Source organism: Monodon monoceros, unplaced genomic scaffold, assembly GCF_005190385.1.
Source record: "Monodon monoceros isolate NGI ecotype Baffin Bay Population unplaced genomic scaffold, NGI_Narwhal_1 Super_Scaffold_7, whole genome shotgun sequence".
Classification (NCBI taxonomy): Eukaryota; Metazoa; Chordata; class Mammalia; order Artiodactyla; family Monodontidae; genus Monodon; species Monodon monoceros.
In genome coordinates, this window is record NW_021703784.1 from 95495824 (window position 1) to 95514457 (window position 18634).

At 51.4% G+C, this 18634-nt stretch overlaps 2 protein-coding genes across 2 annotated transcripts; both read right to left on the bottom strand.

Moving 5' to 3' along the window:
- Window positions 1–4282: 4282 nt before the first annotated feature.
- Window positions 4283–7832, bottom strand: PRG3 (proteoglycan 3, pro eosinophil major basic protein 2). Its single transcript, XM_029209050.1, has 5 exons — window positions 7750–7832; window positions 6993–7306; window positions 6174–6305; window positions 5244–5358; window positions 4283–4442 (listed from the first exon to the last, which is right to left on the bottom strand). Exons 1-5 carry the CDS (start codon window positions 7808–7810, stop codon window positions 4384–4386), a joined length of 681 nt encoding a protein of 226 aa, XP_029064883.1. The 5' UTR covers window positions 7811–7832; the 3' UTR covers window positions 4283–4383.
- A 5975-nt stretch (window positions 7833–13807) lies between these two features.
- PRG2 (proteoglycan 2, pro eosinophil major basic protein) lies at window positions 13808–16210 on the bottom strand. Its single transcript, XM_029206809.1, is given in 6 exon segments — window positions 13808–13928; window positions 14133–14244; window positions 14772–14903; window positions 15251–15424; window positions 15427–15530; window positions 16153–16210. Coding segments are annotated over 6 exon segments (639 nt in total). The 3' UTR covers window positions 13808–13869.
- Between the last annotated feature and the right edge of the window lie 2424 nt (window positions 16211–18634).

Genomic DNA, 18634 nt, shown 5'->3' on the forward strand with positions numbered 1-18634 from the left:
GCTCCCTGTGCAAGACTTAGGGCTGATCTCAGCAGTAATACCAGTAACTAACTCATCTCGGCTGCATCGCGTGTACTCAGCACAATCACCAACACAATCACGTGACCCCTCACACCAACCCTGGTAAGCTTGCCACGGTTTGTCGTTAATCCTAGAAATAGAAAAAGAAATTTGCAATGCACGGACATTTGACCTGAAACCCACGCTCATTCCTAACAGCTCAGCATCAAAGCTAACGTTTAGTGATAACTCACCATCGCCAAGCAATGAGTTAAATGTGTGACAGGCATTGTTTCATTCAACCCTCATTTTATAGAAGAAACTGAGGCTGAGTAAGGTTTTAAAACTGAAGTGGTAGAGCTGGGACTTGAACCCAGACCGTTATGACTCCAGAGTCTGGGATCTTGACTGCTGGGTCATATCTGCCTGGGAAAAACTAAGAAATCTGTTGGCACCTTCTTTTCTACATGTGTTAGGCCAAAGCAGATTTTGGTGCAGTAACAAGTTAATTGTGAAATCTCAGGATTTAATACAACAACGTAGGTCAGCCAGCCCCTTCCACCTGGCAGCTATGCCATCTGAGATACATGGACCCCCAGATCACTGTGGCAAGGAAAGTGAGAACTGGAGGATCATGGATGATCATAGGGGATCATATAAAGGCCAGGTCTGGCCTTTATATCACATCCAACCACATTGCACTGGCCAGACTCGGTATCATGCTGCAGAGCCCAGGTTTACTGCAAGGAATACTGGGGAACATAGTCTTCCTAGGTCCCCAGGAAGAGAAAACTGTGAGCACAGCACTCTCTGCTTCATTATCTCCTTTTTAATAGCTTTTCTTCTCCACAGCCCCCCGCCCATGCACACTAACAGTTACACACATTTTTCCCTTCTGTGTTCCTCCTCACAAAACCTTGTTCTCGGCAAGTTACCAATCAATCTTCCAGAGGTATTAATAGACAACACACTCAGGGGTTTCTTGTCCTAAGAATATTTGCTTTTTAATCAAGGGCTTCAAGTCTGAAAGGCCTTAAACAGCCAAAGGAAAGAATATATAATGGTTGAAGCTGAGGCCCACTAACAGACAGCACTGGATATTTGAAGGACATCTTTTCTACCCTGGCCTGCCTCAAGCAAGCTTCAGTCTGGAAGGGTCTGAGCACCACCCTACCCCACCCCTTTCTCCTCCCTCCCTCTACCTCTGGCCTTGGCTGGCAGTATATTTGGTTACTGGGATTAGCTAGAGCCCATTCCCCACCAAGGAGATAAGTGGAGGCTGATAAGAGGGGGCTTGCCATTCAGCAATTCCCAGAAATACCAGTCCCAGAGCTACCTGTGCAGAGCTCATCCTTCCCACCCCCCACTGCTTCTGCTTCTTTTAGAAGCACAGCATCAAGATTAGCTTGTTGCAGTACACAGTGCAAGGACTTGGGTAGGGACCTGACCTCAAGGCAGCTCCCCTTCCATGCCCTTGGGGAGGCTGACATGCTGTGATTAGGAGCTTCCTGACCCAATCTCTATCCAAGGCAGATGGATAGAGTCTACTGAGGACAGGCCTCACCTAGAGGCAGTTCCCAGGGCCCAGCACTGGTGAGGTTCATAGCAATGTCAAGGCCCCTTCTCCTGTTGCCAGAGCCCTGCTCATGTTCAAGGGGCTCAACCCTGCTGCTTCATCACCAGCCACTTCCCCTGGGGTTCTCCGATCCTGTCCTGCTCCATCAACTCCAGCATCTTTAGAAACAAAGCACATCTGGCAAAACTGGATTTTCTGTTCCAAAAACTCCACATCTGGTGGGAATGTAAATTGCTACAACCACTATGGAAAACAGTATGGAGGTTCCTTAAAAAACTAAAAATAGAACTACCATATGATCCAGCAATCCCACTACTGGGCATATACCCTGAGAAAACCATAATTCAAAAAGACTCATGTACCACAATGTTCATTGCAGCACTATTTACAATAGCCAGGACATGGAAGCAACCTAAGTGTCCATTGACACATGAATGGATAAAGAAGATGTGGCACATATATACCATGGGATATTACTCGGCCATGAAAAGAAACGAAATTGAGTTATTTGTAGTGAGGTGGATGGACCTAGAGTCTGTCATACAGAGTGAAGTAAGTCAGAAAGAGAAAAACAAATACCGTATGCTAACACATATATATGGAATCAAAAAAAAAAAAGATGTAGACATAGAGAATGGACTTGATGACATGGGGTGGGAGGGGGGGAAGCTGGGGCTAAGTGAGAGTAGTAGCGACATATACACACTACCGAATGTAAAATAGATAGCTAGTGGGAAGCAGCCGCATAGCACAGGGAGATCAGCCTGGTGCTTTACGATGACCTAGAGGGGTGGGATAGGGCGGGTGGGAGGGAGGCTCATGAGGAAGGGGATATGGGGACATGTGTACGCATATGGATGATTCACTTTGTTGTACAACAGAAACTAACGCAGTACTGTGAAGCAAGTAAACTCCAATAAAGATCTATTAAAAAAAAAACTCCACATTTCATCAGATAGCTGTACAGATACACACACACATACACGCACAAAGGTAGACCTGTACACAGGTATGCTCAGACACACTGACATGTACACATACTCCCAAAGATACTGGCCAAAGACACAGCGGTACACACATATGTATGCATATGCAGATTCAGGAGTATAAGGTACAAAGCTACACAGATACACACACTCAAAGATGGACACAGACATACAGGCATATCCGTAAACAGAGATGTATAAAACGTACGCACAACACATAAATACATGCTGACTCACACACAGATTTATGCATATTTACAAATATAGATTCATATATACACAGGTATCCAAAGACTGACTCTTGTACACACCAAGATACATATACACACGTGTATGTGTGCGCCCCCAGAAATACTTGTACATTCTCCCTGTGCCCCATGTAGAACTACACCCCCAAGAAGTCGCTCTTCCTATCCCTCTCTCTCTCTCACAACCCGGGGCTCTCTGTCCTCTGAATACCCAGTTTCCAGTCTGAGTTTCTCGCCTCATCAAGCCCAGATCCTTCCTGGAGCCCAGCCTGGAACAAAGTTAAGAGCAGCAACAGTGTTCTCTCTCAATGTCCCCAGGATCTGAGAAAATGGGAGAAGCAGAGGAGACCTGGGACTGTAGAGCCAGCATTGGAGCCACACAGCTACAGATGCCCTGACTTTGGCCCCAAGGCCCTGGGATGAGGGGCTTCCCTGTTGGCGCAGTGGTTAAGAACCCACCGGCCAATGCAGGGCACACGGGTTCGAGCCCTGGCCTGGGAAGATCCCACATGCTGCAGGGCAACTAAGCCCGTGCGCCACAACTACTGAGCCTGCGTTCTAGAGCTCCTGTGCCACAACTACTGAAGCCCACGCGCCTAGAGCCTGAGATGCCCACGCACCGCAATGAAGAGTAGCCCCTGCTCGCTGCAACCAGAGAAAGGCCTCACGCAGCAACGAAGACCCAACTCAGCCAAAAATAAAAGTTAAAAAAAAATAATTTTTTTTTAAAAAGGCCCTGGGATGAGAGGCAGCTCCCTCCTGAGAATGCGGCCCCTCTAGGGAGACGAGGTAGGCTGGGGACCGGGGAGGTGATGAAGGATTCGGGGCACAGTGAGGAGGACAGCCACCCTCCTGGGAATGGGGTGGGGAACCATCTCAGAAGAAGTTGGGGCCTCTGAACTCACACACAGGTGGCTGGGAGAGTGGAAAATAGGGGCCATTATCATAAGTGAAAAAGACACAGGTCTCGAGAAGCCGGCTGCCCCGAGAGACTACTTTCTCTTCCCCCCCTACGTGGTTACCCCAGGTGGGACCTCAATGGTCCATCCAATTCTTGAATCGGCCACAGAGCCTCCATTTGGAAAGCCGCCACTCCCACCCCGCCCCGCACACCTTACTGAGTCCAAACAGAGCAACAGGGTCAGTTCCCCACCCCCACCAAAGGAGTTCTTCCTCCCTGGACCTGGGGCAGGTGGGGCGCGCGGGGGTAGAGGGGGAATCCTCAGAGCCGGAACGAAAAGGACCGCCGCCCGGTACGCGCTCCGCCCCCAGGTGGCGCTGCAGACACACCCCGGCGCCCCGCACCCCCCCGCACCCCCGCCCCGATCCGGCGCCCTACTCCAACATCTTTTACTTTCCTCAGTCCCACCCCACTCCCCACGAAACCGGAGTGAATGCTTCCAGGATTTTCCAACCCAGAGTCCAACTCCTCTGAAGTGCTCAATGAAGAAACAAGAGTCAGGAGATGCTGTTGGAAGGCTGACTTTATGATCCGGAGAGGCTGGGGACAAGTGCCAAGGGTAGGACAGAGGCCACCAGGAGGGCGTGAAGGGAGGATCTCCGTGCCTCTGGCTTAGAAGGCGCAGACGAAGGGCAGACGTCTTCTGCATCGAGCTCGTCGCCACCGACCCCCTAGCGGTAGAGAGCACAGTGATGTCAGCTGCCCACCTGAGTGTGGCCTGTGCTCCCTCGTCCCCTCCTCAGGCACCTCATATGTCATCTTTGCCTGCCATAGTCATGATCCGATGGCCACAGGTTTCCCACACATCCGGACTAGCCATTGATCTCTTCCCTTGCAGAGGCAATGTGCTAAGTGCTTTATATGGACTATCGTTTAATCCTCACAATGACTCTCCAAGAGGTCGGTGCTATCATCACTCCCGTTTCACAGATGAGGAAACTGAGGCTTAGTGGGAGTGATAACTTGCCCGTGTCTCAGCTGGCGAGTGGCACAGCTGGGGTGTGAATCTCAGCCATCTTACTCTAACCCATATGGTCCAGCCACTGTAATAAGTTCCTTCACATCTGGCAGCCGTGCTGTTCAAAGCTGGCAAAGTCAGCCATCCTTAATTCCCGCACCTTCACCTCATCCGTCATCCACACCTTACATTCACATCTGTTCCCCCCATCTGTCCCATATTCACTCCTTGTCGCCATCATATCAGAGGAAGGAAAGGAGTCCCCAGGCCCTGAGCCTAGCTTTGCCTGGGAGGATGGAGAGTCCCCATCTAGCCCCTGTACCGGGAGCCTCATCACCTGGTTTTGCTCTGAGGAATCCCTACCTATCAGCCCTCCTCACAGACAGGGACATTGGTTCTCCAGTTGGAGGGAGGGTGTGGGTTTGGGGAGGTGTGTTCAGGCAGCTCAAAGGGACATGTGTGGGAGTCCACCTTGCCACCCCTTCCCCTTGTCCTGGTGCCCGGGCCCCCTCACCTTTGGTGCACAGGGCCACACAGTGGCCTCTCCCATTCCCAGGTTGCCCTAAGGCCCAGTATCCAAAGTTCCAGCTACTGCCATCAGTCCAGCAAAACCTCTGGCACCACTTGAACTAGAGAAGAGAGAGGCTGGGTCAGAGGGTGGAGGTCCAGAGAGACAGACAGATTCTGGGTCTCCAGAAAGCCCACTGAGTATCCCTTCCTGAACACTGTATATATAATCTCCTCTCACTGCCCACCTGGCTAGGATACCGTTGAGACCCATCCCTGAGGGTTCGCAGGCAATGACAATGGAAGAGCAAGCATCACTTCCGGCTATCACACTTCTCAAACTTCACTGTGCACACAGATCTCCTAGGGATCTAGTGAAAAATGCAGATTCTGATTCAGGAGGTCTGGGACGGGGCCCAAGATCGTGCATGTCTAATGAGCTACCGGGTGATGTTGATGCTGCTGGTCCGTGAACCACACTTGAGTAGCAAATATAATGGCCCTTATTTGTCCACAATCCCAAGGCCACTCTGAGAGAAGGACCCCACTTTAGAGATGGGGAAACTGAAATTTGGAGGCAGTCATTCAGCTAGTAAGGGACCAAACTAGATATAGAATCTATCTCCTGACGCCAGGAGTGTGCTGGTAAACGTTTAACAACCAGCTTTGGGGGAAGATGAGAGGCTAGAGGGAAGAAAGAAACCTGATTTGTAATAATTGTCAATTTCCTTGGTGTAAATACATCCACCATGGCAGATTTCAAGCTACAAGCATGAAGCCACTGAACATGGAGTTAGGAAGAGAGGCACTCAATCATTAGTTCTCCTAAGCCGGTATGAGCCAGCTTCAGCTGCTGGATGAGTCTTGATGCCAGCAGGTGGTCCCTTGAGGCAATCAGAAAGACCTTCGTGTACCTGGGAGTTGGCCCCTCGCTTACCCAGCCCTTGACGCAGCCTCCAATCCAGACCTGTCCTTGGTTAATGCTACTGACCCCGCGCTGGATGCGATAGTTGAAACTGTAGTTGTGGATGGAGACGAGGTTGCCTCGGTAGCACCTCCTGCATATACTCTGCAGAGAGAAGAGGTGTGGTAGAAAATTCACTGTTTTCTCTCAAGTCCCTGAGTCTCCAGGAGAGACCCCCTCATCCCTTTCCAAGTCAGAAATCAGGGATCTATTGCCCCCCTGAATCCCGTCTCTTGTTCCTTTATCTGGTGTCAGGAACTTCTTGCAGAAAAGAATAATAATACTCAGAATAACTACAGCCACCATTCACTGAGAGTTTACAATGACCCAGGGACTATTCTAAATACTTTCCATGTATTATTTAAATCCTCACCACAACTCTAAGAGGTGGTACCATACACCTCCATTTTACAAATGAAGATACAGGAGCCCTGAAAGGTGAAGTGACTTGCCCAAATAAAATGGCTGGCGACAAGCAAAGCCAGGATTTAGCACAGGCATATCTTATATCAAAGCTTTTTATCTAAACCAGTTGTTCTCAAAGTGCGGTCTCCCGACCGACAATATCACCACCTGTGAATTTGTTATAAATGCAAACTCTTAAGCCCCAGACTTGCTAAATCAGAAATTGAGGAGATGGGGCCCAGAAATCTGTGTTTTAACGAGACTTCTAGGAGACTCTGATGCATACTCGGCCTGGAGAGCCATTAGTCCAAATGATAGGGAACAGAAGGTTGGCTCCACTCTTGTCTCCTCCACCTGGTCCCCCATAGTAGCCTCCCTGCCATTTACCTGAGCTTTCCAAAACTCCCTCGGGGTCCGCACCAACAGGAAGCGGCAGGTCTTGCACCCAGGGCTGCCTGGAAGCTGAACTGTGTCCTCTTCCTTAGGGCACTGCAAATCCTTGTCTAGGGCAGCTGGGTCTGACTCCACGGCCCCCTCATCCTCAAACGCATCTTGATAGCTGGAAGCCACAGCGTCCTCTCCCTCTGACTCAAGTGCTCCATAATTCAGGGCCAGCTCTCCCTCCTGTTCCCCCGAACCTTCCAGATCCTGGCTCAGGTCAGCCTGTGTCTCTCTGCTGCCCAGATGGGAGGCATCATTCTCTGGAAAGAAGAGGTAACCTGCCATCAGGCTGGGCTCTCTGTTCTTCCAGGACCACGGACAGCTCTGATGGCCCCACTCAGCCTTCCTAGGGACGCCATCTGGAACCAAGACTGGAAGGACCCCTTGGGGGTTGGGCAAGCCAGAATTCTTGCATCACACACCCAAAGGCATGAGAACCTGGCTGACACCACATGTGGGGTATTTTGGGAGTGGGAGGCAGCACCTGTGAGAAGCCCTCATCTTCACAGGTGGGTGTTTTTCCTTGCAAAGGAGCCCTGACGGAAAGTTCAGGTCACAGTTCTGAGTCCAGGAGAAATCTAACTAGAGGTGGGCTGGGTCAACTGAAGAGGGGAGGCTGTGGCCCTGGCCCACAAGAGCAAAAACAGATGCAGGAAAGAAGAGAAAAGAGAAAAATGGATGAGGAGGGAAGGGGAGGACTTACCCAGATTAAGAGCAGAAACTGTCCCCAGCAGGAGAAGGGGCAGAAGCAGGGAGCATTTCATGTCCCCTCAGTCTTGTGACAGGGACACAGCTTCACCTTCCGTCCTTGGGGACTTCTCACGTGTCTGCACGGCCCCTGGCACACAGTGGAGATGCAGTGTTTGCTTAACTGGTGGCTTACAGGGCAAACTAGAGAGCTTCCTTCTCCCCCACTGAACAGACCCTGAGCTGGAGAATCAAGAAAAGAACAGGGGGTTGTCAGCTCAAGTACAAAAGACCCTTTTTCCTGAGAGCTCCATCACTGTTCCCTGGGGCAGCACTCAGCTCAGATGCTAGCCACCGTGGGAACAGGTCTGCTCACACTGAGGGCCAATTTCACTCACACTGGGGGTGAAAGGGGAAGGATAGTGGCCATTATGGTCCTAAGGACAGGCCTCCAGGGTATTTGCCATATAGGGTCCTGCTTCCCCCCGCCCTGGACCTCTCCTTCCCGGGCAGCCGAGCGGGCACTTACGTCCTCAGAGTCTGGAGCCCCCACTCTCAGTGCCTCTGGCTGCTGGGTGCCAGAGGCCACCCTTATACTGGGCTTTTGGGGAAGTGGGAAGAAGCCAGGACGATTGCCCCAGGCTTGGGCTGGGGGGCGGGACAGTGGAGCTGATAAGAGGTTTGCTCAGTCCTCCCACCCTTGGGCCCTGCTCTCTGCTGGGACTTTAGGGACCTGCCTCTTGCCATATGCAGGTGCCCAAACACCCTAGTATGCTCGAGAAAGCCCCAGATGACGACTGTCCAGGCATGATTATCAGCACCCCTAAAGGGTCCCAGTCTGAACAATACTCCCTAGCCCTAGGAGCCACCTTCCTCCGGTCAATATTCCAGCAAATGAAGTGGAGAATCCCAGGGAGCGGGAGACCACAGGAGAGGAGGTAGGAGATGAAGGGGAGCCTCAGCCCTTCTGAGCTCTTATCTAGACCAAGTACTTTATGTGCATTGCATCCTTGAAACCTCACCTTCCTAACCTCAGTCCCATGAGAATGTATGATTAGCCCTACTGCACAGATGTGAAAAATGAGATTCAGAGAGGGAAAGTGACTTGCCAAGGTTATGCAGGAAGTGGGGGAACTGAGACTTCTAAGCCTTTGGGGCTCCCAACATGCTCTACCCACCCCATCTCTCTCTCTCTCTCTCTCTCACCCTCCCTCCTTCACTCTCTCCCTCTCTCTCCCTCTCCTTCTCCCTCTCCATCTCTTTCTTATCTTTAATATGTGAAAAACTTATGCTCCTTCCTTTATGCTGTGGCTCTAGATCAAGTTTCTCAACCCTTGCACTATTACTATTTGGAGTCAAATCATTCTTTGTTGAAGGTTGGGGGAGGGGCAGTCCTGTGTCTTGTAGAAAGTTTAGCAGCATCTCTGGGTCTCTACCCACTAGATGTCAACCGTGCCTCCCCAGATCATGTCACTCAGAAATGCCTCCACACATTTTCAGATGTCCTCTGGAAAGAAAAAGTACCCCTGTTGAGGATCACTGATCTAGAACATGCTATTTTGTCCAACCTTGAGGCATATCTTTCTGGCGGGGAGGCAGCAGCTGGAATGGAAACCTTCATGCAGAGTCATTCAGATGCTCTGTGGGCCAGCCTCCCCGCACCACCCCGACTCCCCATCTCCCACCAGCCCTCTGTCACGACCAAGGTCAGGACTAAGGGGAAGGCGCTTGCCTCAGTTGCAAAATTTAAGGGGACACTGAAGAACTCAGTGGTCAAGATAAATAAATATTTAATGCCATCTTTCTTAAAAATCAGAATCTATGTAAAGCTACCATGATGAACAAAACGTCAAAATATTAATCAATCAAGTTCCAGCCATATTCACTGCAATCCAAGGACAGGCCAGCAAGTGCTGAGCCTTGATTTTGCCAGACATCACTGCCAAGAACTTGTGGCCCTGTCAGGGTGGGTGACTCCACTCTGTGATATCCTAGCATATTTGTTCCTTGGATTCCAGCCCAGCCCTCCAGTGCTCAGGGCATCAGGGACAGGTCACCCAGAGGGTGAAAAGGCCTGGATTCCTTCCACTCCTCTGCTCTCTCAGGGGACCTACAAATGGAGAAGTATCTGAGAGCTCACTTCTGGGCCCTGAATGCAGAGTAACGGTCTCGGCCGTTATCTCCCTGGCCCAACGGACGCAACCCTCAGCTTATCTACCTGACTTGGGGGTTGATTGACTAATTCCAGGGCCCAAAAACCTGGTCTCCAGAGTTCAAGCAGGAGACTTCCCAGCTGGGGAGGGGTGGAAAGCTAGCCCCCCTCCCCCTTATTCTCCCCAGTCCTGGGGTCCAGGCCAGGGGCCTCATTTCACTCAGTGGTTGGGGTGACCTAGAAGGTCGGCTACTCCCGTCAGCCAGCACCATAAGCTTTACAAGCGCTGTTTCATTTAAACGTCCCTGCATTACACATTAGGAAACGGCATCTCAGCTTAAATAAGTTACCCAAGATTACACAGCAAGTCAGAGGCAGACCTGAACCAAGACCTTTCGGCTCCTTAGTCACCCCACACCTGCATTCCCTCTACTTCCTCTCTCTGGCCTGCCCCTCCCTGGGGTTGACCTGGGGCAAAGACATCCCAGGGCCCTGCTCAGTCACCACGGTGATGTCTGATGTAAAACTGGAAGTAACTCTTTTTTTTTTTTTTTTTGGCCGCGCCGTGCAGCATACAGGATTTTAGTTCCCCAATCAGGGATTGAACCCACGCCCCTCGCAGTGGAAGCACGGAGTCTTAACCACTGGGCCGCCAGGGAAGTCCGGAAATGACATTCTTGAAGGTCCACCATATTCCAAACGCTATGCTTCATTAAGGCTTTCACATCCATTATCCTACTTACTTAATCTTTACAAGCATCCTGCCAGTTAGACACTGCCATCCCAGTGCGCAGACCTACCACACAAGCTCAGAGAGGTGAAATAACCTGCCCAAGCTCACACAACTAGTTAGAAGTGGCATGTCTGACCCTAGTCTGTTTGACTCCTACATCCTTGCTTTCTTTGATTCACCCAAATGCGTTACGCCCAGACTAGCCCATGGTGCCCACCTTTTCAGCATCCATGAAACGCCAGCTCTCTGGCTTACTGTTCGCATCTATATTCATAGGGGTTTCAAACTCCGCCTCTCGTCTCAAATTTCCATCCAGCCCCACGTTATGCAGAGGACAGCATAGTGTGATGTCTTGATAGAATGGAATCACCATTCCAGAGTCAGCCCCTCTGGGTCTCAGCTTTCCCCTCCATAAACCGACGCTAATGACAGGACCCACCTCAAATGAGATCAGCTCCAGTAAAGACCTCAGAACAGTACCTGGCAGGTGGAGCTGGGGGTAGCCCTTGTTAGGAAACTGAGACTGAACTGTGACCCTAATCAACAAGGAGGCACCGAGAGCTGCTTGAGCTCCTGCTCTGTGTCCTACATGATGATGCAAGGAACGTTAGGGATACCATTGTAAAGACACGAGCTGAGTTTCCCAGAGCCTACTTAGCATCATTTTGGACAGGAAAAATACCACACAAGCCCTTACCTGGGGACATAAGGCCAGTCCTCTTATTTCATTTAAAGCTTTTCTTGAGGATATGCCTCTTTAACATGCATCCTGTAATGTGCACTGTAGCGTGGACTGCTTGAGGCGTTGTCACGGAGGGAATGCACCCACGTAACCCAGGCCAGGTCAAGATACAGAATGTTACCAGGAGCCCAAATGCCTCCTTCATGCCCCTTCTTTTTTTTTTTTAAATATTTATTTATTAATTCATTATTTATTTATTTATTTTGGCCACACCAGGTCTTAGTTGTGGCGTGCGGGCTTCTTAGTTGTGACGTGCAGACTCTTAGTTGCGGCCCGCATGTGGGATCTAGTTCCCCGACCAGGGATCGAACTCGGGCCCCCTGCATTGGGAGCGCAGAGTCTTACCCACTGGACAACCAGGGAAGTCCCCATGCCCCCTTCTTGACATTAATCCCCCAAAGGAGACCTTTGTGGACTGGAAGTCACACTTCTGTCACAGACCACCGCCAACAGGAGAGATCTGTGAGGAATAAAACAAGGTCCCACCTTAGCACAAAGTCTCTTGATACAGACCCTGACACCTATTTAGTGCTTAATACATGAGGGGTTTTAAAAAAGAGAGGATGGGGCTTCCCTGGTGGCGCAGTGGTTGGGAGTCCACCTGCCGATGCAGGGGACGCGGGTTCGTGCCCCGGTCAGGGAAGATCCCACATGCCGCGGAGCGGCTGGGCCCGTGAGCCATGGCCGCGGAGCCTGCGCGTCCGGAGCCTGTGCTCCACAACGGGAGAGACCACAGCAGTGAGAGGCCGGCGTACCGCAAAAAAAAAAAAGAGGGGATGTGTGTACACGTGTGGCCGACTCACTTTGCTGTACAGCAGAAACTCACACACCGTTGTAAAGCACCTATACTCCAATAAAGACCAATAAACAATTAAAGGAGGGATTTTGTTACTCTTTATTAGTAGTACTGGAATAAAGAGAAGCAACGCCTCCCCACACCAGAATACAAAGTCCATGAGGGCAAGGAGGGAAAGTTCTCCCAGTGCATCCTCCACGGCACCCAGCACAGGGCTGAACTTGTAAGAGTGTGTCAGAATTCCACTGTCACGGATACCAAGAGAACAGCAGTTACAAAGGACCTCAGTGTGATTTCTATCTTTTTCAACTTCCTGTGCAACCTTGAGTAAGTAGCCTCTTCTATCTGGACCACCAGATAGAATGGAATCCCTGGGGCCATCTGTACTTCTAAGAATTTGAGGAGTCCTGGAGGAAAAGGGCTTCGGAGCATTGATGTCTTACTTTCTGCTCACCTCCCCATTGAAAGGAGGGTTCAGAGTGCCTTCCTTCCTCACCTCTGATTGGGACCCCCTCATCTCCAGCTGGGTTGGAGTCCAATGTCCCAAGATGAACCCAAGGGTAGATGAGTCTCTCGTGCCTCCCCTCTGTGCTCTGTCCCCATATGATCATGTCCTGGAAGCAGCCAACACTTCCAGACATGAAATCCTGATGGTTGAAAGAACATGCTCTGGAGATACTTGAATCACAGCACGGGGCACATTCAGATGTTCAGCCTTGGGTAAAAAAACAGGTCATAACTTCTCTGAGCCTGGTTCTGTACAATGGGATAATAATTACTGACCAAACAAGGTCATCTTTGTAAGATGCCTGGCGCAGCAGGGGGTACTTTGTGGGTGCACAGTAAGTGGTAACAATTAGTAGATGCTGGTGTGCTTGTATTACAAACATCTGTACGTTTCCGAATGGCAGGGAGCTGTGTCTTGTCGTATTCCCAAACCTTACGTAGAGTTGGACATATAGCAGTTTGTCTTATATTGAGATCCCCCGGAAACAGACCCTGAGGCAAGCATTTGAGTGCAAGTAGTTTCTATGGGAGGACAGTAGTAGGGAAGAGGAGAGTTCATATGGGGAAGAGAAGACAGCCAATAAAATGTGTGTTATAAAGCCAGCTACCTCAGTGGATAACTGGAAGTTAATCCCACTGAGAAACCCTGGGAAGCAGTGCCCGATACCTGCCCCAGAATTATTCCACCTGAGGGGGGCAAAGGACTGGGGTACTCATACACCCACTCCTGAGAGTTGTGGGCTGTTCCCAGGGACATGTTAATATCCTGGCACATTAAGGCAGCCACAGTTTGTGGGCGAGGAAGAAAAGGCCCTCAGATGTGGAGATGCAAATACAGTACATTGAGAGTTCACCTTGAAAGTTTGGAGAGAGATGCGTGGTGTCCTGGCAGCACCTGCAATGCACGAGCCCGGTAATTGGGTGTCCTATGAAAAGATCCACCTGAGCCCATTCCTCTGTCTCCAAGAGGGCCACACAGACCCCACCCCATGCTCCATCCTCCTTGAGAGTGATAGCTTCTGTCCCTTTTCATGAAAGACAGTAGGGTGGGGAGGTGTGGTCCTTGTACTGGCAGAAAGCTCGTGGGTGGGGCTAAGCAGAGTAGATCAATGGTGGGAAGAAAAAGAAATCAGTTTCAGGAAAACAATTTTATTGCTGGGGGCTGGAGGGGAGGGGATGGGAGGAGGCTGCCCAGGAAGATCCAGCTCAGTAGGAACAGATGAACGGGAGACCCACGCCACAGGGAGCTCGACGCCAATGGCCTCCTGTGAAGATGCAACAGGAAGGGGTCTCAGCCTCTTGTTCTCCCTGACTCAGCCCCAGTAGGGCCTTCCCCTCTCCCTACCCCACACCTCAGTGGAGATGAGTCTGAAGAGCCAGGAGGCCTCTCCTTTGCAGGGTCTGGCTCTTCCTGGAGCCTCCTCCCTCCCAGGCCTTGCCATTATTCATCGCCACTCCCACCACCTCACTTCGGGTGCACAGGGTCACACATCTACCAGCACTGCCCCAGGGCTGGCCAGCAGCCCCGTATGCAAAATTCCAGGGAGTGCCGTCGAGCCAGCAAAAGTGTGTGCAGCGACCCTAGGGGAGGCAAGAGGGAAAGAGGTGGGCTGGGACACGGGCAAAGGGAAAGCAGGTAGGCAGAGCTGGGACTATCCCTGCCTGACCCTCCCACTGCCCTCCAGGCATTGGCCCTTAAAGGACTGCTGGATCACAATGGACACAGTCCTGGTCAACTGAAATGTAGAGCCACAGTGATTGTCACCATCACATTCTAGGCATTCCAGTGACACCCCCATCCTTTGGGCTCTAACAAGAGGTAGGGCAGGAGTTCCAACCCCATCCTACAGATGAGGAACGAGGCTCACGGTCTTGCCCAGGTCCTATAGACAGTCAGAGACTGAGCAGAACTTGCACCTAAACATCCTGATTCTAAATGCTCGGCTGTTCCCGATGCCTAGGCAGCCCCCTTGTTGTCTCACCCAGGTGTCCATCTATCCCCAGTTCTTCAGGGGATTGTGGAGGAGAAGCACAGACAAATCTGCAGCAGGTTGAACATGGGCTGGGGTCAGGAGATGCTCCCCACTGAGAGCTGGGGCCCCTCTTACCCAGCCGGTGACCTGGCATCCGCTCCAGACTTGGCCCTGGTTGATCTGTCGGACGAAGCACTGGATCTGGTAGTTAAGGCTGAAGCTGTGGATGGAGATGAGTCTGCCCCGGTAGCACCTCTGGCAAGTTAACTGCAGGGCAGAATGAAAGAGGAAGAACGGTGTGCCCGTCCCCCAGGAACTCACATCACCTTAGTCCTGGGTGTCTAAGTCTCCAAAACTCACCCTCCACACCCCCAGCCCCACAGAGATTTGAAGGCTGGAGATTAAGACGTAACTTCTGTTTCTGCATGACCCTCACCTCTTACCCCCAACGCCTCTGCGGGTCTCAGCCTCTGCTAACACCCCCAGGGTCCTCAGTGCGGAAGATGACCAGCGACACAGAGGCTGGAGACACCAGCTCCCTATCGCCACCCTGGGCCTCAGCCACAGCCACTGGCCACTCACCTGAGCATGAATAAAATTCAGGGGATCCTCACCAGGAGGAAGCGGCAGGTCTTGCACCCAGGGATGCCCTCCAGTTTTACTGTGTCCTCATCCTTAGGACACTGAAGGTCCCTGTCTACCTCATCCAAGGCTGAGATGGACTCAACAACCCCCTCTTCCCTGGGGGCATCTTCACTTCCAGAGCCCCTGTCTTCCTCTTCCTCTAGCAGCATCCCTCCACAGGGATCTCCTTTGCCCCACTTTCTGGCACCTCCCCAACATGAGGCAGGGTGTCATCTCCCAAGGGGCTCTCAATGTTGGACATTTCAGTTCCTGGCAAGAAGAAAGGTCAAGTGCCCCTCCTTCACATCTTCCCCCGTTCCTCCCCAGGACCACGGACAGCTCCCTCCCGGCCCCAGGCATTTGCAAGCTGAGTCCTGGAAAGAGAGGAACCTGGAACAGAGCCCACCCCACCCCAGGAGAAGCCAACCTCCCACATGAGGTCCTGGTTGTTAAGGGCATGAACTTAGAGTCAGGCAGTTGTGGGTTTTGTTCTGGTTCCATCATCTACTAGTTTTAGTTCTTCGTTTGTGATATGGGTATACCACACCACATACCTCATGGGGATGCTATGAGGATTAAAGGAGATAATGCATAGAAAACGCTTAGCACTGTACACTCGGTGAGCTCAAAGTAAAAGAAGGGATCATTTGATCAGCGTTTGCATCTTGCAGAAAGGACAACATTGAGAACGTCACAGTAGAACCAAGACTGCAGACATGCAGATGCCCTGAGGAATCCCTTCAACTCCAGCTCTAGAGTCCCCGCTCCTTTCTGTGCAGAGATCCTGAAATAGGGGATGGCCAGAGAGGAAGGTGTCTGTGTGACTCTGACCCTATAAACTATAGTAAGGAGTCAAGTAGAGAAAGAAAGGCTGAAGGCCAAGGAGACTTTCTCGGATGAAAAGCTGAAACTGTCCCAAGTAGAAGAGCCAGAAGTAGGTGGAGTTTCATTTTGGCTTTATCCTGCAATGGAGAACAGAGTTGGACACACACACACACACACACATACATTCATTCATTCAGTAAATACTCCCTCCCATGACCAACACAGAGCAGCTTGAAGGTAGAAAGCTCTGCAGCTCCAAATACCCAACTCACACCGCTCAACCCTCATCTCCACTTGCACCCTCCCCACACCCTGCCCCAGGGTTTATCAACCTAGAAACGATGAATGGATTCAAGGGGCCATGAACTCTGCAAACATAGAGAACACATGGTGTGATGTTTCTAGGGTGAGTGTTCAAACCATCCATGAGATTGCTCTATGTCCTCCCAAAAGGCAAAGGAACTTCTCACTTTACTGGATGATTTGTTCTCAAATTGCCAGGAATGACCTCCAAACTTCTCCACCAAAAACGTCCTCCTTGGCTCTCGTAATCAGCAGAATTCTAAGACGTCCCCGAAGATCCTTCTCCCACTCCCGTGCACACATGGTGCATAATCCCTGGGACTGTACATAGGGACATAGGATGGCATTTACTCCTGTGGTTGTGTTATATTATATGGCACAGTTGGCCTTATGAGAGGGAGAATATCCCGGATGAGTCTGATCTAATCAGGCAAAAGCCCTTTAAAGTGACTGGGCTCTTTCTGAAGTCAGAGATTACAAACATGAGCAGGGGGCTTTCCTGGTGGCGCAGTGGTTGGGAGTCCGCCTGCCGATGCAGGGGACACGGGTTCGTGCCCCGGTCCGGGAGGATCCCACATGCCGCGGAGCGGCTGCGCCCGTGAGCCATGGCCGCTGAGCCTGCGCGTCCGGAGCCCGTGCTCCGCAACGGGAGAGGCCACAGCAGTGAGAGGCCCGTGTACTGCAAAAAAAACCATGAGCAGGATTCCACCCAAGGGAGGCTCTCTGTTGCTGGCTTTGAGGACGGAGGGCAAGGAATGTGGAGCAGCCCCCATGTGACAGCCAGCCAGGAACAGCAGAAGGAACAGAATTTTACCACAACCATGTGAGCTTGGAAGAGGACCCTGAACTCTAGGTGAGAACACAGCTCAGCCAACACCTTGAATTTAGCCTTGAGAGACTCTGAGCAGAAAATCCAGCCATGCCATGCCCGGACTTCTGACCTACAGAACTGTGAGCTAATAAATGTGTGCTGTTTGAAGTCACTAAATCTGTGGCCTAGAAGACACATACAACCCTCGAGGCCCATTTCCTTCCCAGGATGAAATTTACAGTAGGTGCAGTTGATGGTGGGGGATTGATTGGCACAGGGGAGTGTCCCAAAGGAATGGGCTGGAGGACCTTCTAAAGAACCCAGGGACAGAAGGTCAGGAAATATGGACGGGGAGAAAGAGAGGTTTGATTCCAGCCAGAGGTCCCACCACCCTTCCTCTCAGACCATAAGAGGCCGGTTAGCCTCTTCTAGCTCCAAGTTCTGCCCTCAGAGAAGCAATGAACTGCAGGAGACAGAACTTCAGAGCTGATCAACCGCCTGCTGCCTGGGCTTAGCCAACATCTCCCTGGGGGCAGATAGGAGGTGGAGAAAGGACCAACATCATCCCCAGGGTAAGCAGCCCAGGAGATAGAGACCTGGGCCATTGCTCTGTGAAATCAACCTTGATTTACAGCTCCTTTGACACTTCCCCCTTTGGATGCCCCAACAATTGACATAGACCAAGGGCTGGGCTGCTAGGGCTGGAAGGGCCTTTAGAGGTGACCCAGTCTAGTCTCCATGCCCAAGATATGGAGGACTCAGATGTCCTGGTTCCCAGTTCAGTGCTCTTCCTTTGCCCTTGGTGAGAGAACCCCCCTTGGCCTCCAGGCATCTCCTCTCCCAGGGGCTGTGTACACACAACAAGGTTAGAAGGAATATGTCTTTGCAGTCAGTGCCCATCCTCCACCCCACCTTCCACCTTCAATACTTCCCCAGACCATCTACTTCTCTCCATCTCTGCTGCCACCTCCCTAGCCCAAGCTGCCAACGTTTGATAACGTACACCCGAGCCCATCATCCCCATGCTTGCCATTCAGTGTCTTCCCTCTGTGCCAGCAATTCATCCAAACTCATTACCATTGCCTTCAAGGGCCTCCATGGTCTGGCTCTTGTCTACTTGTCCAACCTCACTGGTGTGTGTGACCCTTGTCATACTGGTTTCTGCTCCATTGGCCAAGCTAAAGTTTGGTACTGGCTCCGTCTCACCTAGTGGGTCTCAGCTCCAAGGTCGCCTCCTCAGAGAAGTCTTCTCTGAGAACTCTTTCTAAAGAAGCCCACTCCGGGGACTTCCCTGGTGGCACAGTGGTTAAGAATTCACCTGCCAGTGCAGGGGATACAGGTTCGAGCCCTGGTCAGGAGAGATCCTACGTGCCGCAGAGCAACTAAGCCCCTGTGCTGCCACTACTGAGCCTGTGCTCTAGAGCCCACGTGCCAC

Excerpts from the sequence above, each read along its gene's own strand:
- PRG3 (XM_029209050.1), bottom strand. The coding sequence starts at position 7,810 with ATGAAATGCTCCCTGCTTCTGCCCCTTCTCCTGCTGGGGACAGTTTCT. Across the intron at positions 7,307-7,749 it reads AGTTTCTGCTCTTAATCTGG|AGAATGATGCCTCCCATCTG; the intron begins GTAAGTCCTCCC and ends TCTTCTTTCCAG. Across the intron at positions 4,443-5,243 it reads TGTGGCCCTGTGCACCAAAG|GGGGTCGGTGGCGACGAGCT; the intron begins GTGAGGGGGCCC and ends CTCTACCGCTAG.